Genomic DNA, 23,192 nt, shown 5'->3' on the forward strand with positions numbered 1-23,192 from the left:
ACACACACACACACACACACACACACATACACTGGTAGACACAGCGTCAAGTGAAAGCGTAAGCGGATGCAACCACACACACTCTCCAACCATTCACCCAGGCCACTGTACTACGCACTCCCAACCGGCTCACTTCGAGGGCCCCTTGGCGTTGTCCTGCTGTCGATGTACAGGTTCGCCCGACGTGCGGCGCCATGGGGTAGCTGCGAGTCGAGACATGTGCACAGCCACCCATCATAAAAGAAAGTCAGGCAGAGTTGCGCCACACGCTTCAGCAAAAGTAAGCTCGCTACAGGGTCTAACAACATGCTTTAAGGCTGGTCAGTCTAGGGCCAAGCTGTGAAAAAAGTTTGACAATTAGGTAGCATAGCATTTGCAGCAAGCGCCACGAGCAATGCAGGTTCAAGACCGTCTAGAAGCGAGGTATGCTGGTGTTCAGTGCTGCAGACTTCGGCGTTGATAGACTTTAGCGCGATTCATGTACATTCGCCGGCAGCTCGGAGGTATTCGACGGCGGCTGCAAGCATCAAACCCATAGGCACGGGAATAACGCGTATCAGTTGTAGGAGCTTCAGTTCCATTTCGACTCATGTCGGCACTACGATCACGGTCTTTGAGGCGGAGAAAACATACCTTTCGACGCCGCCGGTTGCCACTTCACTCGGAGTGGTGACCTTCTGCAAATACAGCACTCAATACGCACGTCCGTCCGACGAGTTCAATCCACCCCCCTACGAATTACACTCGGTAGCACGTAATACTGCCTCTACACGCAACATGTTCAAGAAGCAGTTCGAGTATAACGCACGAGTTCGTCGACTTCATCCACCCCAGGATCCCTCAAAGGAAAAATAGTTGTATTGGAAGCCCTCACTGACTGAGCAGTAGCATTTTCTTGCGCGCAACTTGCTGAATCGACCGCAACCACACAACAGAAAATTCATTAAGCATGAAAAAGATTCGATGTATGCAGCAAGAGTTTTGGCACCCGAGCTGCAAGCTGGTTACCTCTTCTATACAAAATGAGCGGCCACAATAAACAATGAACGGCCACAATAAACGGGCCTTAAAATGCTTTTGCTCTTGCCCACTTAAGAATTGTCCTTGAAATATTGCCAGCCTCGGTGATGGTGATGGATTTCAAGGACAATTCTTAAGTAATTCCACCAGAATATTTACTAAAAATTTCAGTCCTTAACTCTATGTATTCTTTACTCACCTATGTCCGGGACGGGCGAGTTATCGTTTTCGCCAACTAAAAAGGAAACCTTGTGTCGCCGCGGCCCGTCGAGCAGCTGAGCCGAGGCCCAGTTTGTCCCGGAATCGTTTATCCCTTCTGAACTCGGCCTACTGACTGACTCCGTCAATTTGGGAATGAGTGCAGGCTTCCGCATGCAACTCGGCATGTCTCGTTGACTAGCAGAAGGCCCCCCCCTAATAAAATCCTGATGCACGGAGTCGAAGTTATCCTTGCTGCTCATCTCCACCAGCAGCTGATCTGCAATGTGCATCGGCACGACTGTCGCCAGGCTGCTCTCCTCGAGGATGCGATTAAGTTGCTGCTCAGCTTGCTGTAGTGCAGCAAATGCCGCCGCAGCAGCAGCTGTTGCTGCTGTTGCTGCCTGCTCCGTCCCTCCTACTGTCTCCACAAAGAGCTGTTTCCCCTCTTGAACGGGTTCCCCGCCTGCATGTAACGCACAACCCCTCAGCGCCCCAAATCCTTCCAGAAGGCCGCATGCCAAGGGAGAAACACAGCAATATTTAACACCTGATATGACGACAGCAAGGTGCACAAGCTAACCTTTCGCCTGAGATTTCCGAGGCGATTCACTTGCCGTGAAGTCCCCCGTGCCACCACATTCGCGGGAAGACTGCGAGACAGAAAGAGATAAAAATCAATGCACACGAATGTACAAAAAACCCAACCGTGAACTCAAACAAATTCATGAAGTTCTACGTCGAACAAGTGAAGCAAACGAGTTTAGGCCACAGCGCATGAAAGAGTTTTTGACAGAAGGGATGCGGTCTGGGTTGGTCTTCCCCCAATCGCTTAAAGCCAGCAACCAGCACAATGAATTGTCGGCTTGCAGCACTCACTCCAAGCTTGTCGGTGTCACTGCGCACAGGGCTGCTGCACAGCCTGCCGTAAAGTTCCTCATGGGGCTGCGGCGATAACAAGTCGTCCTCTCGGCGGTATACCCCCAACGGCTTCGGGGATGCGTCTGCTGCTTTCGTTGCAAGGGCAGTTTTTACCGCCTCTACGTCGCGCTCCACAGCTCGGAGACTCTCCGCCAGCTGCTTCAGCTGATCCCGTTGCTGCTGCTGCAATTTCCTCTGATGGACCTCGGCCTGAGCCTCCGCCTCTCGCACTCGACGCAGAAGCTCCACCCGCACAGCAGCGCCAGCCTCTGGGGAACCTGAAGGCCCCCCCACTGTGCACGAAACCCCCGTGCAGTCCGCGGAGAAGAGGCTGTTCTTCTTCTCCGATTTTGTAGTGATGGAAGCCTCTGCATAACCGTCGAAGCAGCACACACTCAAAACAGGTAAACATTCGTCCTCCTCCAACCATGAATTCCCCTTAAAATATTCAAGGAAGGCAAGCTGGTTCCGCTCAGCGCATAGTGGGGAGAAAAGGCGCTCATCGTGTACATAGTGCCGCTCCTGAGCAGTGCATGTAGGCGCACCGGACTGAGAAGAAGGGCTGGGCACGCTATTGTTGGTGACTCCCAGAAGGCAGAGGAAGCGCGGGCTCGTGTGCACAGCCTTCTTGAAATCTTTCAACATCATCCGCCTCGATCCGTCTGGCATTTCCGATGCAAGTGGCAAAAACGTCATGGCGATCTCCTCGTCGGAGGCCAGATTGCCGTCCCCACCCAGCAGGGCCCGGCGGGCAACTTGCAGGCACTTGACCAAATCGAGGAACTCGTTCAACCCCAAACTGTCCGCATAAATAACGCTTCGGCACCGTTCAAACCAATGCGTGCCCCGAGGCACGCGAAGGGTCTGCTTCGGTGTCAATCCCTGGTCAGAGACAGGTTTGCAGCTCTCGCTGCTGGAGTGGTCCTTCGCCTTAGATGTAGAGTTCGCCTGAGACCCCTGCCCAACAATAGGGTCGGCGCTGGCCGTTCCCAATATTCCACAGCACTCCTCCTCATCTCCGGCACGAGCGACTGCAACTCCGGAGCCGGGAGGCCTTCTATGGGCCAGCCGAGGAAGACCGCCAGAGGCAGCCTGACGATGCGGAGACGCTGTAATGGTTTCATCTGAACCTGAAGTGCTCACGGACTGCAGGCGATAATCCTCTAAGCATTTACCCGTACCCGTATACCTGCGTACCAGCAAACACTCTCCCGCGGCAAAAGGGAAATTACGAGTTTCTGATAGTGATGTGCTCTAGTTCGTGTGCCGGAGGTCTTGCTAGGCTTCAACACGGATTCCTAACAACGAATAAGACAACACCGCGCAAATCAAAAGGGGGAGAGAGGAGGGTGGCGTAAGACGGACGTGGGGTTGAGGATTCGGAATGAGAGGTCCAGCTTCTGGTCGTCGGTTCCGCGCATCATGATGCCCAAAGCGGTGGCAAACTCAGTAAAGCTTAGCTGATGAAGAAGCACACAGGCGCTCTTGATAAAAGCATTCACACAGGATTGACACAAAAAACACATCTACAGTTGCTACGATTACACTGCTGCCGCTGTGACGCTCCATACACTCGAATATGAAACATTCTTCGCATATGAATCTCCGTTGTTCGTCACCTCACACCAGAGAACACTTTTAATATCAGAGATTAGACGAAGGTGGCATGTAAGTGGTGTCGTTGGAGGTGCAGGCGTTGCTTTGATGAAGCTGACCTCTCTGTCCTTGTTCTGATCAAAAGCCCTAAACATCCGCTCCGCTATCATCGTATCGTCCAGCATTCCCAATACTCCCAAGGTGTCGCAGAACCGTGAAAAAAGCAGACGGCCGTTGGGCGCATATTTGCGAAACCTGGAAGTGTCGGAGGTACAGCAATTTCAGCAGGCGACGAGAATGAGCAGAATGCATGCCAGCCGCTTAAGCTATCTTCATACATCAGACAACCCTCCGGAATAAGACGGAATAAAAATGAATCGACATTTTTTAAATTCGACAAGGAAGGTGAAAACACAAGCGATATGTCATCACTGGCCAGAAGAGAATAACGTCGAGGACGCAGTACAAAGAAAGCTCCAATAATGGGCTCAGAAAGATGGCGATAATGAAAACACAAAAGTATTCCTGTCTAGGTCCTAACGCCTCTGAGTGCAACGGGAAATGCGATGTCTCAGAAGGTGCTAAAGGCACTCAAGGAGCAATTTTGCGATATAACTTGGGTATGCGCGTGAGCACCTGACTCTGCTCTACACGTACCTGTCATAAAGCCCCTGTATTTCCTTGAGGGTAAGCAACGTGTGTTGCTGGATTTCGTCAGCCATGTCGGCTGGCACGCGAGAAGGAAGCCTCCCATCCTCCGCTGTGTTCCCCCCACAGCACTTGCCCAGCCGCGACATTGGGGGGAGCCTCTCGCAAGTCACGAGAGGAGAGAAAGCAAAGCGCAGGACAAACAAGGCTCCACACGAGGCACAGAGCCAATATGTCCCAAGCAATGAAACGAACGAGATGCACTACGGACACTGCAGTGCCGAAGCCTGTCGCTCAGCTGCAGTCCGTTTACTGCCTTGGGCAGGCACATCCTCAGGGGAGAAACGCATGCAAATTATACGAGGAAGGCGGAGAGCAAAAAAATGCGATATGGTGTACGTAAGACTACAGCAATAATGACGAAACGAAAACTGACTCCGGCGCAGCTGGGGCGAAAAGATCCGCCGTTCCCCGCTTCTATCCCCCCTCAGGCGGAAGTGCCTCGCAGGAGCATGCAGCTAATACATGAATGAATTTTCTGTGATCGGCACTGGGTCATCTGAGGGTCCCTGCCCTTCGTCGTGCAGTGATTAAGGCAGGTGGCCTCTCCAAACGCCGTTAAACACAAACTTGCGGCCAAAGACCTAACGTCCCGCTGTTTTGCTTTATGGCTTTTAATCTGCGATGGTATTAGAAGAAAGCCCCACTCTATTCCGAGCACAATGTTAAACACGGGCTGTCCCTTGGAACAGTTCAAATGGACGCACGGGAACGAGCTTGCATTGAAGTCAAGGGAGGAGGGCTTCCAAGGGCAAAGGGCGCGTAACACATGGAAAAGGAATGTGGTGCGAAATGCGGCGCATGTATTTTGCGCTAAATGCGGATATTGGGGGAAAAACGAGGCGATTTCCACAAGAACGAGCTTAGCAGATGTCCAATGGGTCGGAAGCTCAACTCCCTGGGGGCCTTCGGCTTTCAAGGGGACAAGAAGTTATTGAAAACATCTATCTTATATAAAAAGCTCGAAAGAATTCGGAAGACGCAGACGACTCCATGGCCTTTGTCTGCCGTTGTGGGCAATGAGTCGCATGCCCACAACAAAAGGCCCCGACCCCAGAGCCCTTCCGCTCCTTGAATTAGCTCTCTGGCGCCGGAGAAGCGATTAGAGACACTTAAATAAAAAAAGCGCTTATTTAGTACTCAATGAAGCAGCTAGCATGGCGCCTTTCCGAAGATCCGCGGCAACAGACACTGCGCAAGCTGCCCTCAAACTCTTCACGCCGTCCGACGAAAGCCAGCTCTGCTGGACAGCGTCACTCATGCCATATCTTCACGCCAAAACTTTTACGACGCATTTAAACAAACTCAACGTAAAACAAACACCGCAACATTATCCAGGATCCGTAGTTTTGGCTCGCCTTCAGCCCCATAGCAGAGGGAATGGCGGAGCAAACGTGAGTCACTGGACCGAAAATAATGCAGCAAGATGAAGGACGAGTTTTTTCCCCTCTAATCAACTGGTGGAGCCTCCAGTGGACTTTGTCTTTTCGCTGCCACTTGGTGGCAAGGCGTGTTAAGCTGCGGCGGGACTGGCGGAGATAAGTTGGTCTTATCATGTTTATCATATTTTTGGCTTCACTAAGTAAGTGCTGTCGGTTCGAGTAGTCGGAATTTGTCTTCTCAAATGCATGCAAGAACTTCCCACTGCTGCCATCGACAACTGGTCGGGCGGCAATAATGGAGCGCTACACAACAGATGCAAATGGGCTAGGCCCCTCCTCAACTCTTGGTCAGCCACTTTGGCCTTAACACACAGAAGTAGAGACACTAGTTGGTCCGCATCTGGGCCCGCCCGCCAACACCCAGGAGGCTCCCAACCTCTGCAGCTGCGAGAGACTGATCATGCCGGCTGCAGCACCGTCAAGGACAAATTTCCCCGAAGAAATGTTTTTGCTCGCGTGCTTTCGTTCTCTGTCACCCCGCTGTTACGTTTCGTGCCCTTTGAGACAACCATTTAGCAGCGGGAGCCGCGCATACACCTGCGGGCCACGCTATTGAATGCCAGAGTCTGCCACCGTCTGCTCTCGTGTTTCGATGACTCCACGCTCAAGGAACGTCCTTAACAAGGCTCCTGGCCTCGATGCGAATTGTGTGGGTAGTGGATGCTCCACTTCTACTCACGTGCGCGACGCGCACATTCCCTACAATGGAAGAGGTGCACTATATGCTCGACCTTTTGGAAACTGCCTGTTTATGCTAAACCTGTATGTATCCAGTGCTAGTCCACGCAGCCAGCTAGCAGCCTACAGCTAAGCACAACAACGGGTGCAACTTGAACACGGGACCAACGAGCAACCTACTCAGTCCCCAAGCATGTGGATGTGAAACATGAGTGCGCCCTTCACTGACAGGCAGTCTGACAGAAATAAGGCCGTTGGCAGGCCTCCGCCTCGCTCTGATATGTTCTGATCTGCCGATCCTCCAACGCCCCGCCCCTTGGCTCGCTCGCACGCGCGCCCGTTGGCAAGGCGCCACATCGAATGCGAATTCGGATTAAAACATTCCGCCTACGGCTGCCCCACCATCCCGCATGTACGCTGGGTGAAGGGCTGCTGTAACGCGTTTAGTGTTCTAGCTGCAGGGTCAGCACCCCACCTTCGCATCCCCCTTCTCACGCAGAGAGCATTCATGAACTACTGCTGGTCGTGTTTGTGGTGGTGCTGCCGCACACCGCGTTGATCATCGCGTCGGTGGCGAACTCAGCATGGATCTGCCGCCCTCCGAAGAACCGTCCGTTGAGTGCGTGTTGAGCTGCTAGAGCCACGGAAGGAGCCGTGAACTTTACAAAAACCCTTCCTTCCTCATCCTTCTCGCTCAGCGAAACCTGAACAACAGAGCCATGCTTTCCGCACTCCTCCTTCACGTCGTCCCGGATGTCTTCAAAGTAATACTCGTCGTCTGCCGCACTAGGATTGAACATCCCCCGCAAAACCAAGTTTGACGTCATCACCCCTGGCGCCAGACCCCCTACGCCCACGCGAGGACCGCTCGAGCTACGAAGAAACTGCTGCTGAACGCAGTCACAGAGCAGCAGAAACGCAATGAAAGGAAAGGTTGGATGCAAAACAAAACAAACGAACCACAAACCCTAGACCAGCCGTAGGCCAGGAGAGATCCAAAACCTACCAACAAACTCTGGATACAATGATTAACCCATGATAGGCCAAGGAAACCATGTCCTGGACTTACTTTGTCTGTTGACGGGGACGCCTGCGGCGGCTGCTGCTGCTGCTGAGCCTCGCTGGTCGGTGAAGCAGAAGGACGGGCCCCGGCGCTCGACGCAAGAGCAGCGTTCGAGCGGTCCATGAGTTTTTGCATAAGTGCTTGTTTACGAGAAGGGTCGTGAATGTATCCGATATCATCATCATCGAGACCTCCCTCATCATCAGCATCCTGTGCCTGTGCCTGTCCTTCCTGTGCTTGCTGCGGTTGCTGCTGCCGCATGAGGCTAGCCGCCTTCTCCGCTAGCTGCTTCGCCAGCTGGGCCTCGTAGGAGACTTGGGTAGCGGCAACCACGTGAGCAGGGATGCCCGGCCCTCCCAGCAACCCCGGAGCCCCTTGGGGAGCCGCTACGCCACCCGGAGGTGTTGTAGGCGAGCCCTCTGGAAGAGATCCCGAAAGGCGCACTCCATCCGCTGCGTAACCTACCCTGAGTTCCTGTCCGTCTATTTTGAATTTGTGCATTTGCTGCATCGCGTCATGGGCGTCGCCTGTGGCGGAGAACATCACGAAGGCGAAGCCAACTCCCTCCCCCGTGTTCGGGTCTATGGGGAGGATGATCTCCTGAATGGCTCCAAAAGGAGAGAATAGAGAGTGGAGGTCATCCTTGGTTAAAGTCGCCAGGTTGCCAACCAAGCCCCCGACGTACACCCTCATCGGTATCTGCAGCGAGGCCGCGTCTGGGGCGGGGGTAATGGGGCACTTGGCTGCTCTGGCAGCTCTATTCTTCTCTGCCATGGAGGCCTGCACACGGAGAGGTTGTCCCTTAAAAGATATCCCGTTGAGGGCCATTGCCTTGATGACCGCCTCTTGGGTGTAAAACTCGACGTAGGCGACGCCCTTAGACACCCCCGACCGTTGGTCTCGAATCTGCTGGATGTCGCGGATCTTCCCCGCGTTTGCAGAGAAGAACTCGTAAATGTGCCTTTCGTCTGCTTTCAACGACAGGTTCAACACCAGCACTGTCAAGTCGTCTCGCCGAGCCTCCTCCACCTCTTTTCGACGCAGCTCCTCTTCCCGCTGGCGGCGAAGCAGCTCCTCGCGGGGCCCAAGACGCGTTGCTGTGCTCCCTGTAGACGGGTTTTCGCCACTAGCTCCTGAAGCAGAAGGGCCCCCACCACTTCCCCCCACCTGACCGTTCCCTCCTCTTCTTCCTGGTGACGGAGACCGGCCCGCATCCCTTCGCGGTCGATCGCGGCTGCGACTACGCCGCCCCGCAGGCGGCCACCATTCCCTGTCTCTGTCTCTTTCTCTGCGTCGGAACTCCCCCCCTCGGTGCCTCCCATAGTCATCTCCGAAACGCCGAAAGGGGCCCCCAGGTCCTCGAGAACGGAACTCGCGTCCTCGAGGGCCTCGAGACCAGGGGCCGTCGCGCCAGCCCCCATTGCGACGAGGAGACGGGGAACGTCGTCCCTCTCTATAGACCTCAGGGCTGCCGCCTCGACCCCCCCAGCCCCTTCTACCATCTGGACTTTGGCCACGGGGGCCTCGGCGGCCCTCTGAACTCTCGCCCCGCGGGCCCCCGCCTCGCCGACCCTCCGTGCTGTCTCCTCCGCGAGACGCACGACGAGCGCTGGAGCTGTCACCTCTCCCCTTTCTTCCTTCAGGGCTCTCTTCTGTTCGAGGGCCTCCTCCTCTACGAGAAGAGGGACTGCCCTCACCTCCTTTTCGAGGATCTTCTTGGCTCCTCTCACGACCTCCGCGTCGATTCTCTCTCTCTGGACTCCCCTCTGAACCCGACGAGCGCCTGGGGCCCCCTTCACCTGCTTTGGACCTCAGCGCTCCATTACTCACTGGCGACGCCTCTGCTGATGCTTTCTCGCCATCCTTGTCCGTCTTTTCCATCATATTTAGGACAGTGTCGAAGTCCAGATCCCCCATTTCCACCTCTTGTCAGTGCGTAGGCTCCAAGCAGCATGCAACACTCGCCCCCAAAACAGGGCAGAAGGGCTGCGTATTTCAGGGGGCAGATCGTCCCCCTACAACAGACCCGACAAGCTCAAGGAGAGACAGACGTGCGGAATGGCAGGGCACCCTTCCAGCTATTTATTGTAGTACAACGGATCTTTTGAGAGTGGCAACACAACCTAAACGTTCACAGAATCGTATGGGAGGATGCATACACCTCGTGCATGTCGTTCCTCCCTGAACGAGGTCCACCTATTTCTTCGTCTAGATGCTCCACGGGCGAACCAGACACCCGGGGGCACTCAAGAGCCATGCAAACGCTGGTAATAGAATGAAGAGGAACAAATGCGAAGAAAGGGAATCTTGAGAAGCCGCTGAGGGGTGGGAAACGGCCGACTGAGGGCCCAACCCCTGCAGCCATGAGGTGGGGGTGGGAGGGTGCAGGCGCCCCTTTCCGCTTCCCAGGCCTCAGTTGTAAAACAATTCGACCTCCAGGACTCAATCGCAAAGGATGTTGGGAATGAAAGTTCAATAAAGCTAGAACTTAACGCACGCAGTTTCACAAAGTATCCTAGTGCTGCGCCTGTTGTGGGCGGCTGCGGGGCTGGATGTGCTGGGGCTGTGGTGGCTGGGCAGCCCACAATCTTTACAGCGGAGCGGCTTTTAGCTCGAGAACTACGAGCTGTTACTTCAAGTACTATTTCGGCAAGTGAAGGGCTGTGAAACAGGAAATGTAGGTGCATATGCGACCGAAAAAGCACAACACACGCTACGCCCCTGGCTACGCGCTGCACACGTCGCTGTGTGGTTCTTGCGTATTCGCATGTGTCGTCTGTTAATCTATCATCATGTACAACAGATATAGCAAGGCTTCCGCTGTCTTCACAAACTTTCTCGGGGCCACTGAACCCGAGGGACCAACACCACACTTCTATTGTGAACGGAGTATAGCGTGAGTCCTCGATCTTACCGTAAAACAATTGTGAGCTGCCACCGCGTGGCAGTAATTAAGATGAGAGTTCCCATAGAACAGTTGATGAACCCGCCTCCAACCCCAGGAGCCCTGGGAACACCAGCATAAGGGCCTGGGGCTTGTGGGGGGAAAGGGCACATTCTGCCTTGGCTTGCAGCTACCCTTGCTGCAACACCAACAGCAAGGCACCAACCCCACATGCAGGCACAACCAAGCCCCCGATTGATGCATGCACTAGCACCGTAGATAATTGTTAAATACTTGTTTGGCCCTCTGTTGTCAGCCTGCATGCAAGGACAAGGAAATATACTACACACTTCACACGGACTAAGCTACGCTTAGCTACGACGGGATAAATCACCTCCATGCAGAGTGCCAGTAGTGGATTATTTGCTGTGCAAGTTCAGCTGCTCCTTCCGTCGTATCACTGGCTGCGCCGTCAGACGGCGAATAATTCCTCCTGCCCCTCTTCGGATACCCTGTCCTGTGTTCTTCTTCTCTACATGCTGTCGTCCCTGAGGCGACGCCGCTTCCTTCACTGTGTTGATGGTGCATCATGAAGGGTACTCATCCCTACTTGCGCAACCAAGTAATTTTTGTGCAGCTACCCGATCTTCTGACTGGTATGTTTTCTTCGCCTAGTGTTCATTCTCGGTTTGACATGATGAGAAGTGTGAGGTACTGCGCTTCCGCAGGAATGAAATATACATGTGCTTTTTTTGTTTCTACGTAAGTATCATCTACCTGAGTGTCGACTGCTTGTCTTCTCTGAAACTACCGCATGATAAAGCGTCAACGGGACACTCTCTACCCACTGGGGACACTCCTCGCGCTAACGTTGTCTACAGGCCTCGTGCGTACGTCCAAACCGAAGAAGCGGAAGCACGATAGGTATAATGCTCACGTAGCGGCAGAACTTGTTCTCGGTTGTAACAGGAAATCATATGAACAGTGGCAATTTTTTTGCACCTGCTGACAAACAAAAACCAAATTTTCCGAGTATGCGCTGTGTACCGCTGCGGGCTGCGCTCAGCAAGGAAATATTCTTGCACATACACCTTCTCTATGAGTGACAAAATGTACTTGATGCACATTTTGTTGAGAAAGTCTTGGAATAGTCGATGCTGAGGTTCAGAAAATTCCACAAGAGATCTTATGTAAAAACCTCAAGCAGGCATACACCCATGACCTTTCCTTCGCCTCCTGCTGCTTGTCCAGCACTTTAAGAATGTCATATGGGGTCATTTTCGGAAGAGTCACGAGAGGATAACTAGTTCCATCGGGAAAATCAGTCAATACTACCTGCACTCGCCCGAAATTAGGTACGTGCATGTAGGCCTCCCTCATAGGCAGCGCTCCGGCTTTCCTCCCGTGATGCCCTGCTCAACAGAAGAACAAAAGCAATAAAAAGCATTCCTCATGTCGCACGTGCAAAGGGGTGGTATGATGGCTGTCGGTTTCTGCAATCATGCGGTCACCATCATTGGCCTGTAGTGCGGGCCTCTTCTGTGCAAAATATTACGCATACTAGGTTGGTATCCTGCAACAAGCACTCACATTTATTTTCTAGCATGGCCTCATTGTGCCCACGAAGATGCTCGAAGTCTTTTGTCTCCTTCACGTTTGGCTCTAGGGTTGGGCGGTGAATTCGACTTAGGAGGAGGGGAAATTTTTCGTAGTTTGGGTACTCCTTCAGAACGCCGGGAGGGATGGGATGATCAAGCTGGTACTGCTTCACGTCTTCAGTGAAACGTGGGTCCTGAAGAATGAATACAAGCGTGACAAGACTGGGCCAACAAAGAAGTTCTGTAAGGTGGTAATTTCAAACTCCATTGACAGAGGTCCGTTCCAGTGAAGAGAATGAAATTTAGGGGACTAGTTCAAAGTTGCAGAGCAAGGCTGGCTTGGAGGGGGGTCTTCAAACTTCATTTTTCTAACATGGTGGAAATCTCACGTGCGTGTACATGCTTGGCCCGGCCATTCTCAACATATCCTCCTTAGGAATTTTGTCGATCAAGTTGGCGGTGGGCACTAAGGGCACGCAAACGCAAAACGCAAAATGACGGATGCCTGAGCTGTCAGGGTGCATAGGAATAGGCCTGGCTTGTGCTACTATTGGGGTTGACGGCTGCTACGGTGGAATCTCAGCATCAAGTCTGTTGTGAGAAGCTGAATAAAGCACTACGTCTATATAACGTTACCCAGTCAGATGCCTTACCTGTAATGAATTCGTCCAGCATGCTAATATGATCTTCTTTTAATGGGGGCAGAGGCTTGCCTTGTGCCTTTGCGCGAATGATCGCTGGTGTCATGAGGGTGCCACTTGGCACCTCCTCAACTGGTCGAGGAGATATAAGGACACCATGGCGAAGCACCTGTTCCCGTGGAGCTTGCCGAGGTGACGCAGCGGGGGGAAGCGCCTCTATTGTAGCCGCAGCCCCCTTGGGAGAAGGCAGCGCAGAAGAGGCATGTGTGAATTCAGGAGACCGCAAATAGGGACTGCTCGGTTCGCCTACCCCTGTACTAGCGACGGAATGGCGGTGCGAGCTCCCAGGATCGTGGAGTCTCGGAGAGCCAAGTATATCTTTCTTCCCAAGGAGAGGAAGATTGAGTGGCAACGACTTTTTCCCCTTCCCTTCCATTTTCCCCAGTCCAACGTATGAAAACTATGGGCTTCCGGATCCGCTGGAGCTGCTTCCCAACTCCAAAGTTTCTCACGGAACAGAAGATTCACTGATAAACAATCCCTTGGATAAAGAAATGCTCAAAGATTACCACACCGCAGCGGTTGTTGAGCGGGCTGAAACACACCGCCTCTGCCTGACCGCGAGCCCTTCGCCACTGGAAAGCAGCCTATCCCCAGAGCACAGAGAGCAAAATTAGTTAAAGCGGCTAGTTCCAACTTGAATAGGAAATAGAACAACGTACGTTAATGGTGCTGAAAAGAAGGTGTTGATCGTAGTTTCAATGCACCCTCCAATTGACACGCAGTCGAACGGGTCCGACTCGCGCTCGCCAGCGCTAAAACCAGCGAAAACCTTGATTAATACCTGACTAGTTTGGAAAAATTGACCTGATAAAGACTAAACGAATAAGCTGAGGAAGGAAAGAGCAGAAAGGGAAGGAAGGGTCCTCCCAAATCACGAGGAGCATCGACCTCGCCCGCGTGGCCTCCTGGTAGATGCCACAGAAGGTGCCCCTCCGTGGGTACGGACAAAAGTGATGCGGATGAGGCCAACGCCTAATTTCAGTTTAGTTTAACTAGTTACTGTATTTAGGCTGTATGTAGAGGCTATTTAGAGGGTTGGGGCCAGAAAAACGCCGCGACCACATCCTGATTGCGGGGTGAGCGGTCAGATATGGGACGCCAGAACCTGTATGTGGAAGGAGGTTCGCCTATTCATCAGTCCATTTGCAGCATACCCTACTGATGTGCATACAAAGTGGATACTGTAGTTGGACATGAAGGACAGCCTAGCAAATTGTGCGTCTAAGTACAAACGCCAAACACACACAAGTGTGCAGCCATCGGGAGTGGCTAGACAATGTACTTTCCTTCCACTTCATCTCTCCAGGTCGGTAGCAGCTAAAAAGGTGAACTCTGGCGATTTAAACTTGCCCTCTCCACTCATCTGCGGTGGCAACGCGTCTTCGCCCCCATCAGAAGGCCATGTATTTGAGGCATCACACTGTGAACGCCGAGAACAGCTGAACAGCTACAAAGAAATTATAGCAGTAGCTTCGAGATATGCAAATAACAAAATAATGCTACAGTAGCTTCTACAGACAGATCGACTGCGCAGTGAACGTTAGCCTGTGCGTAGCAACGGTCGCAGCATCGCGCACGGAACAGATGTGAGCTGCAAGAGTCGGAACGTGAAAGCTCCCCAAAATCAGCTAACAGCCCGCCTTACTTTTTCTAACCCTCGGTACAGGGGCACAACAGCCTGGGGTTGATTGAGAGGGGAGGCAGATGCAGCCTGCAAATCCTGTTGCCTGTTGTTTTTGGGCAGCCCCAAATGCAGTCATACCCAAGCCCCCGTTCAATTCGCACACAAGCACCGAAAGCAACTGCTATACAACTTTCCCCTTGGGAGCCGAACTACGTGCAAGTAGAACGCGCAACCTCAGCACTGACCACGCTACCAGTTTCTCCTCCTATCAGGCCGCATACTAATTTTGAACTCGGTGAGTTTCAGGGGCTGCTTAAATCTTTTGCTCAAGGAAGAATGCTTTATGCGCAAGAAAAAGGGATTAGAACTGTTCGTTACGTGACAGACCATTCTTTGAGACGGCATGCCTTTTCCTATGGACAGCTTGCCGCAGAGGCTAGCACACTGCTTTAGATTTGAAACGAAACCAGGAAGTCAAACAGCAGCAGGATTTTTAGGGGGATAGTGCGTTATGGATTTTCACTCTATTGCAGCAAATGTTTTGGGCAGGCGCTGCGCCCACGAGGCTCGTGGGTTGTCTTCTGAAAGCAATGAGAAAGATTTTCCCACATGCAATTGCGGAATTCAAGACACTAATGCTACTGAAGGTTACGGCGCATCTCTTCTAGTGAAATGCAGAAACAGGAATCCGAACGAAAGGCAAAAAGACTGCATAAAGACAGCATATTGAGCGTCAAGCTAAGTAACCAGCTGCAGTATCACAGTGCAACAGAGTATGCAATTTCCGAAGAAAACTTGCCTCCTATGCGTTGCGGTAGTCACGAAGCGTTTCATTTCATCTGCACAGTTCGTCTGGGAAGACGTTGGCAGGCAAGGTCTACGGCACTTCTTCTTACTCGAGGATAGTATTGTACAAGATATAAGGTAACTCTGGTGGAGTTGCATAGGCTACATGTGCGAATACGAAAGCCAAGCAGAGGGAAACGTGGGGGTTCCCCATCCTAGCATTCGATATGCTGATACACCATTCGGCAAAACGAGCTATTTGTCATATATGGCTGAAACAAGATAGGCAGCAACTAGGCATGAAGTAATGGATGAAGCGTTACCCAGAAATAATATTTGGGGAAAACCCCTGTCCCAACTACAGTTGGCGGCCACCAAATGAAATGCACTAAGCACCGCCTACGACAACAAATAAGCTGAACGGTGTCTCCATTCGTAGACCGCAGGCGAACGGAGAAGCTATTGTGCTTTTCCGCTCTCGAATGCCAAAAGGTCATTTACACAGGGAATTTTTCTGGATCAGACAGCTCAAAGCTGCCTGGTCCGTCCTCGACCACCACCGGTTACCTGTGCCTCAAGCCCCAATTGGGTTGTTCCGTGTCAGTTATGCGGTTAAACACGTCTACAGAGGAGCTGTAGTGCCCTCGGCCTCCACGGCGGACTTCAGAGCCTCATCGCGCCTGCAGGGCCGTGAACAGAAGAACAGCACAAGTGAAACACTACTGCTGTCTTGCTAGCAGTAAACGTCTAGATGACACCCAGCGAACTCTCAGCCACGGTAAAAGGACGCAGAATGGAAGAGTGTTTTTTCACGAGAAGTCACATGAACAGCAAGTCTTTATATACCTGGGGCCATGCCGCCCGGTCTCAGAACCAGTAAGTCACCGCACCAATACATGATAGGAAAATGGCAAATGCACCCGATGTAAATTTACGTGTTCGTGGGTTTCCAACATGAATGGATACACGTCTTTCAGAATTCTCTGCATCCCAAGGGGTCGAGGAGCCTCTCCAGCTTCATGTGGGGATTGCTCACATGTGAACTGCGACTTCGTCCAAGCAGCCTTCATCCGCTACGTCGTGGAAAGTTGTCATCTCTCCAGTTCCCGCTGCTTCTTCCTCGGCCCCAGGGTCGTCTATCGGCTGTTCCCAGCTTATGGGGCTGCATGCAGGTGCAGAAATGACCACCGCATGCGCATGAGCAGTTTGAGTTGCATCATACAGTAGCTTGGTATACCAGGGAGCAACATGACAGCATACCCTTCAGTTTGCAGTTCGTCGCCCTGTTCTTCATCGTCCTTGCTTCCCCTCTTCTGTTTTCGTTCCCTCATTGCTTTTAGGTTTTCCGAAAGATCGGCTAAAAAGCGGGGCGCATGCTCCTCCAGTAACTTCCTCTCGCGCTGCAGTTCACAGACCCCTCAAGACGTACCACAGCGTTGTCCATTTCCTGACTGCAAATGAAACAAGTTGAGCACTTCCTGCTGTGAGCGCAACAAAACCCCACTGAAGCTGTTGCACATGCCATTGTGGAGTGCAAAGGGCTCACGTGATGCGTCTTGCAGTACTTGAGAATCCACTTCGTGAGGATGGCGGAGTGTTGCGCATTGCGGCGGCTGATGGAGATAAGGGCTTGGCGAGCTTTTGCATACGCGTAAAGCCTGGCCCACGTTTTGTCTCTCCTGAGGAAGCAGCCGTTCCCAACCAACCAAAGATTGACACGCCCTCTCGTCACAGCCACGTTGAGGCGTCGCATGTCCCCTAAAAACCCAACGGTGCCATTCTTCGCCTCTTCCTTGTCACTGCGAATGCCGCGGACGGCTGAAAAAATTATGAAGTCCTTTTCTTGACCCTAGCAAGGAAGCAAGCACGCAGGAAGGGAAAAAGGAACAAGACGGTCCTTCCACAAGCTTTCCCATGCAAAACGAGCATGCAAACACCGCCAACCAGTCGGCAACAGCAGAACTCTGGCATTCCACAACGCGCAAAAAAACATATTAGGCCAATAGCGACAATAACCGGGGAGACAGGATGAAGGATTTGGGGCGACGCTAGACAAGCTGGTCTAAAGGTAGCGACAAGGACTGTTAGCTGCCCAAGCGACTGCCACACATATTACCTGGAAGCCATCTACTGTATTGACGTCTACTGGACATGACTTCCCCTCAGAAACCCCGAGCATCGCTTTGATAGTTCGACGCAGCAGAACGACTTGTTGTGCATAGGGGCTTATTACCGCAATACGGTGTTCCCATTTCGTATTGCCGGACGCTACGAACTGCAAAAGAAAGAAACTCCTCACGAACATTACCAGTGTCCCTTCGCTACAACAATCCGTAGCGAAGAAACATTGGCAGGGCCAGGAATGACACAATCAGCAAGCACTCAGCAAGAACAAAGAAATATCCTACCAGGCGGCGGAGAAAGTCAATAAGCTGCCTAACGAAATCAGCTTCTGCGTAGTTCACCAGTGAGGTGTGCTCTTCCTGCGCGGCAGCACGGGTCAAACCAATAAGCAACAAACTACAACCTTCTCCAATGCACGAGCGTTAGGTGTCCGCACATCAGCACTAGGGCCGCAGCAGCACATGCAACACTTTAGGGAGCCAGTTTCCCCATCCATCACGTTCCAATTCGAGGTGTCCTCCAGATGCACAAGGATGTGGGGTGCAGCGTTTGGAAACCCAACACCGTAGAAACTGCACACCCCGCATTTCCTCCGCAAGCTGTGCAGTATCTCTGCGAATAGCCCAGTGCAGTCAAGTTGTTTGGCACCTGGCGAGACCTACAGTGTGCTCGCTGTCGAGATTAAAAAATACGATGGGCTGGAGGATGGGCAGCCGGTGCCAAGAAGGAAATGGCGTCCACAGGCCGTTGGGCAAATGGGGGGCATCCCGCAACAGCCCTTCATAGAAGGCGACGGACGCGAAGCGGGAGATGGCAGGGTGCATGCGGTACTGCTGACTCAGCATGTTCGTTGGCTGGCCTGCCCCCTCAAGGCGTTGGAAGAGAGAGCGATCGTACCGCTGCACACAATAAGTCCCTAAAAACACCTGTTGGAGTGCTCGTCTCGCCACTCCAAGTTTCGGTCAGCAGCCCGCTCTTGCGCCCAGCTGCCTCAACAGTAGCTGTGATGTTGTGAGATGGAGTAGAAAAGCCTTTAATGCGGCGACAAAAAAGAAACAGAACGTCAGAAGGTCCAAAACAAGTCTACAAAAGAACCTTACCAACTGAATTGCATGGCGCGAAAAGATAGTGGCGGGGAGTTGCTTTGGGTCGCCCACGAGAATGAGTCTTCTGCATCCCAACCTAAGTGGTATGAGAGTCGCCAGTTCAACAGCCTGCACACGCGCAACATGCCAGTAGCACGCCGTGAAGCAGCGGCAAAGGCGGCTCATAATAATAACTTCTTAGGGCACAGTCTACAGACGGCCTGCCGAAAGAAGAGGCCAAGACGGCCTAAGGGCAGCTGAAGTGGAACGAGTAGGGCTAACGAGAGGCCCTTAAGAGCAGCCGTTTGCTGCTCACCTGGGAAGCCTCGTCTACAACAACCGTATCAAAACAGTCGGCAAGAGAGGTCAGGTCGTTGGAGCCGCAGACCGAAATGGTGGCGCAGACGATTACACTGTCCCTCAACACATCTGCCTTGGCGGCCTAAACACCGCGTCAATTCACACACAGACGCCGTCAACCGTGCATACAGCTCTAACCAGAGAAATATTAACCCCTGGCATACGCGCAATACGAGACAAAATGGAGCAAAAAAAATAATGTTGGAAGAAAGCTAGTCGCGCTACTCAGGCCAAAAGAGCCCTATAGAAAACCGATGAGTCCACCGGGATAGGAGCAAGGCTTTACACGAAGCAACGTGGATTGAGCACATATATATTTCTAGTCACCAACGGCACAAAGGCCTGGCAACGCATACAGGCACCTCACTGCTAAGGCAGCGAAGTTAGTGGATCCTCGGGCTCTAAGCCTCTGTAGGGCTTTGTACTGCAGACTGTGCTGCAGCAGCTCAGGATGTACATTAGGCCCCACGCGGACAACCTGCAACCAAAACTCACATGTGCACTTCGCAGAAACTGTCGCTCGCCATTCACATTCCCTTAACTACGCCACGTCGGCAACTGCAACCGAAGACCGAAGGGAAATAACCGAGTCGGCCCGGCTGAAGGGAGGCTAAGGACTGGCAGACAAGCTGGCATTGCCCACACAGTTACAACAGCTCAGCGAACAGGGTAAGAGAAGACTCACTGCTGGTGAGAATCTTTGGCCGCTACCATCAAATATTCCGCCTCCTGTCTCTGGATCGGCTGTCAGACGTTTGACGATCTCGTCAATTGCCGCATTTGATGGCGCACAAACTAATATCCGACTGTAGACAACATATACACCACATGCACCTATATAGAAGTGCGTGCATGTGCGTCTGCACATATGCAGGCACATATGCAAGCACATATACACGCAACTCTGGCCATACACCACATAACGCGAGTGAGCCAATTTGCATCCAGCTCATGCAACCGCAAACATACAGGGTAGGCCCCATTGGACAACTCCGTGTGAACAGCCCCTGGCAAGAACTAGGGACTGCAGTAGAGAATATCACTGGAGCAATTAATGCGAAACGACCCAGATGACGCCGAGCAAGGCGTCGGCATCATCTCCGTTTGGATGCATGGACGCACACTGGCTGAAGCTCATGGCGTTCTCTCGATAGGCAGATAGGCGGATCAGTGGGTACAGCCGCTGGCTGCAGCATCGATTGAGAGTCCAAATCCTCTAGCGCGACCTCGTCTGCATCCATCCAAGCGGCATAGTTCGCTGAGAGACGCAACACCGTACTATCCCTTAACAGTCACTCTTCGCAGAAAGGTGCTCCAGGGAATTCGCAGACCCGAGTTGGTTTTTCCCTAGGTGGCAATCAAGGGGAAACTCGGATCCGCAGGGACAGACAACTCAGTGCCAGACGCGAACTCCTATGCGATGCTTACGCTGCAGCCACGGACGCCACTTTGACTGAGACGTCGCTGCACCTTGTTCTCTTGCCCATGGGCTATCTGCAGTTCCCTCTGTTGCTCCCTGCTCGCTCTGCAGCAGACAGAGCAACAGCCAGAAAGGAACCGAGTGACACACGACAACATACCTCAAGACTCCTGGAAAGGACTGGCTGGCAGCGGGCTGCTGGTCCGTTGCGTAGGAACAGAATCGCCCCCTTGTCTGCAGCTGTGTTTCCCCGTGCTTATCGGTCTTCCGCTCACAGGCGAGCGCGCGTAGGATTCGTGTTGGCCCTCCAGCTGGGCATGGAGTATGACGGATACAACGCCAACAATGGTGGAAGTCTTCCCTGTGCCAGGTGGGCCTTGAATGAGAGTAACTCCCTCCACCTTGAGCGAATCCTCCAGGGCGGCGAGCTGGCTGGCGTTGTACAGACTTTCCAAACGGGCCCTTAGGGCCTCCGGGATCACAAGGCGCCGCTCTCCCTGTTGCGGCTTTTCCTCCGTCTGTCTCTCAGAGGCCTTTTGTGACGCCTCGTCCGCTGTAGAGGCAAGTGGCGTCTGTGCGCGCTGCCCTTCAGATGGTAAGGAGCCCTCACCGCTTGCACCAGTACCAACGGGCGGAGACACGGCGGCAGCCTCTTCTCCACTCTCCGACTGGACGCTCTCCTGGCCCTCCAGCAAGGGGTTGTTCAAAGGCCTCGGAAGCTTGGCTTTGTTCAACTGCAGTTGCGACGAGCCCTCGCCTGGCACGCGAAACAGACTGTCCTTCAGCAGCAGATCGGGCAGAGACATCAGACCCTGCGGTCAGCAGGACACCAATCCCAGAACACCCAGCAAGATGGTGGCTGCTGGCGCTGCAAGGCAAATGTGTTGGAGAGGCCTCATAATATGACAAACAATGCATATATACAAGCACACAGATGCGCAACAAACACGCAGACACCTACAAAGGAACAAGCGTTTGCGTGCCCACCCACATAAATACACAGGAAGACGAAAATAGATAAGCAAAAGAACACGCATAAACGCGCACCCACGTGCTACCAGGAATACAAACAAGCACGCCTATGCACAAAGGCATGCACATACATGCAGATACTAGACGGAAAGGAATATTACACCAGGGACACGCGCAACAAAGGCAACCGGGACCAGAGGAACAGTCTCCGAAGCAACATGAAGAGCACACCTGGAATTCTCTGTGTAGAGTTGTGAGGGACATGATTCGCTGCACAGTCCACTTGGTATGCTGAGCATTGAGGGCTTTCACGAGCTTCAGCAGGCGACAGCGGTCCCTAGGCAGCAGAAAGCCGTATGGGCGGCCAGTGGCCGGATTATACACAAATGCGGAATCCTGGCCCTCCTCCACTCCCTGCGCTCCTTTACCATTGTATGCGGGGCCTAAAGGGGTCAACACCTTAACACTGATGGCTTCGTGCTGCCCCTGAGACACAACTCCGAGCACGTGGCAGTCGGTATCTTTGGGTCTCAACATTCGGGTCAACGGCAGTGCATCTGCCTGCACAGCTGGAAGCTCCCCGCTAGAGGCCTTCATCGCACTGGGGTCGTCGTCTTTGTTCCCTGAGTCTTCTTGGGTCTCCCCTTCGCTCGCTTTGTGCGGCGCTGTCTGCTTCTCTGCCTCGTCATCAGCCACTCGATTTGCCGGGAGGTACATGAGCACCAAGTCTCCGTGGCAGTAGCGACATGCAGAAGAAGAAACAGCAGCAGCCATCCCTCCCGATCGACTCAGCAGCAGAGACAGGAAGGAACCCCGAGGCTCACCGCTTTGCTGCAACACGACCACACATAAAAGGTTGTTTTCCAAGTGACGTATCTCTCCCCTGTAGCTGTTGAAAGTGCTGGAGAGGCACAAAGTAACGAACTCTTCTGCCCTTACTTGCACCGAAGGGCGAACAGGGAAGTGCTGCTGACAGACTGACCTGCACGAACTCCTCAGGAGCTCCCAGGTCCAGTTTGATGGCTCTTGCTAAGGCCTGTTTGGCCTCTTGAAGGAACAAAGGGAGGAAGAAGCCGATATACACATTTTCGTTGGGTATTACTGTGGGGATGGGCCGTAGGTATTCCCGTTGTTGGTGCCCCTGTGAATTTTTCTCGGAAAATTGGGCATCTTGTGATGTACCCTTGGCCTCCTCGCGCTCCTCCTCGCTTGCATCGTCTTCATTTTCGTTTTCACTAGTTTCACTCCCTTCGTTTAAGTCTTCAGAAGCCACAGAGGCTGGTGAGGACTTCCCCGTCGGAGTGTGGACTTCCTCGCGGAGGTCTGCAAAAAAGTCGAGCCCTAGCAGCAACTCGTTCAAAGGATCCACAGAAGGGAGCAGGCTCGAGCCTTCTATGTGACGGTAACGCTGTAGCCAAGCTGACCCAAGGCGTTCCGCGCGCTGCAGCTCTTCCTGCGTACAGACGTCACGCGATTTCGACGAGCTCTGAGAAGTGAAGGTGGAGGCCCCCGCATGGCCTCCGCCTTCACTCGACAGAGACACCATCTGAGCCGCCACAGCAATGGGAACCGGGGGCCTCTCGTTTTCTTTTTCTCCTGTGGGGCCCCTGCCCTACCGGCCTCCCTGCTACTCCTGTTCGGCGGTGACGAGGTAGTTGGCAGTAGTTCTGCCCCCCGTGTTGTCCTATGCAACGAGTATAAACATGGTGACCGCCTTATTTAGCCTGCTGGTGCACCCGCCTGGCCCTCCTGAAACCTGTTGAAGATGCCTCCACACAACTCGAGGAGGGACATCGAGGGTCTCCTCGCGGCGTTGGACTTCTGGATTTTATCATGAACTGGTTAAGACTAACGGCAACTGAAACATTATAAAATGCCAAAACTGACTCAGACTGCTAAGGAAATATCGCAAGAATAGGCTGGTTTCTGCTTCTGGAACGATCCATGCTCTTTGTACTTGCGAGCTTATCGAGATGGTTCGCATGCAGTTCAAAGCACCAGAGTACACT

The 23,192-nt window shown here is 53.0% G+C and overlaps 4 protein-coding genes across 4 annotated transcripts in view; all 4 read right to left on the bottom strand.

Moving 5' to 3' along the window:
* EAH_00019450 (phosphatidylinositol-4-phosphate 5-kinase, putative) overlaps window positions 1-4,457 on the bottom strand; it is a gene marked incomplete at both ends in the record, with an annotated part of 6,052 nt that extends 1,595 nt beyond the window's left edge. The window contains 8 exons of the mRNA XM_013397299.1: window positions 634-677; window positions 809-909; window positions 1,220-1,684; window positions 1,802-1,871; window positions 2,098-3,328; window positions 3,505-3,599; window positions 3,855-3,990; window positions 4,393-4,457. Coding sequence (XP_013252753.1) covers window positions 634-677; window positions 809-909; window positions 1,220-1,684; window positions 1,802-1,871; window positions 2,098-3,328; window positions 3,505-3,599; window positions 3,855-3,990; window positions 4,393-4,457 — 2,207 coding nt within the window. The remainder of the gene's footprint in view (window positions 1-633; window positions 678-808; window positions 910-1,219; window positions 1,685-1,801; window positions 1,872-2,097; window positions 3,329-3,504; window positions 3,600-3,854; window positions 3,991-4,392) is intronic.
* A 2,612-nt stretch (window positions 4,458-7,069) lies between these two features.
* On the bottom strand, window positions 7,070-9,543 carry EAH_00019460 (splicing factor protein, putative; the record flags this gene model as incomplete). Its single annotated transcript, XM_013397300.1, has 2 exons — window positions 7,070-7,453; window positions 7,633-9,543. The coding sequence occupies 2 exons, from the start codon at window positions 9,541-9,543 to the stop codon at window positions 7,070-7,072; spliced, it is 2,295 nt and encodes a 764-aa protein (XP_013252754.1).
* A 1,253-nt stretch (window positions 9,544-10,796) lies between these two features.
* Window positions 10,797-13,185, bottom strand: EAH_00019470 (hypothetical protein, conserved; the record flags this gene model as incomplete). The annotated part of the gene is made up of 5 exons (XM_013397301.1): window positions 10,797-10,827; window positions 11,724-11,922; window positions 12,101-12,302; window positions 12,498-12,574; window positions 12,762-13,185. 5 exons carry the CDS (start codon window positions 13,183-13,185, stop codon window positions 10,797-10,799), a joined length of 933 nt encoding a protein of 310 aa, XP_013252755.1.
* A 2,659-nt stretch (window positions 13,186-15,844) lies between these two features.
* Window positions 15,845-22,729, bottom strand: EAH_00019480 (tRNA-splicing endonuclease positive effector protein, putative; the record flags this gene model as incomplete). Its single annotated transcript, XM_013397302.1, has 15 exons — window positions 15,845-15,902; window positions 16,259-16,384; window positions 16,483-16,622; window positions 16,769-17,071; window positions 17,631-17,705; window positions 18,009-18,245; window positions 18,447-18,560; window positions 18,748-18,873; window positions 19,159-19,269; window positions 19,477-19,651; window positions 19,914-20,049; window positions 20,220-20,316; window positions 20,487-20,968; window positions 21,612-22,014; window positions 22,166-22,729. The coding sequence occupies 15 exons, from the start codon at window positions 22,727-22,729 to the stop codon at window positions 15,845-15,847; spliced, it is 3,147 nt and encodes a 1,048-aa protein (XP_013252756.1).
* Window positions 22,730-23,192: the final 463 nt, after the last annotated feature.

This window comes from Eimeria acervulina, genomic scaffold, assembly GCF_000499425.1.
Source record: "Eimeria acervulina Houghton genomic scaffold, Eah_scaff131, whole genome shotgun sequence".
NCBI lineage: Eukaryota > Apicomplexa > Conoidasida > Eucoccidiorida > Eimeriidae > Eimeria > Eimeria acervulina.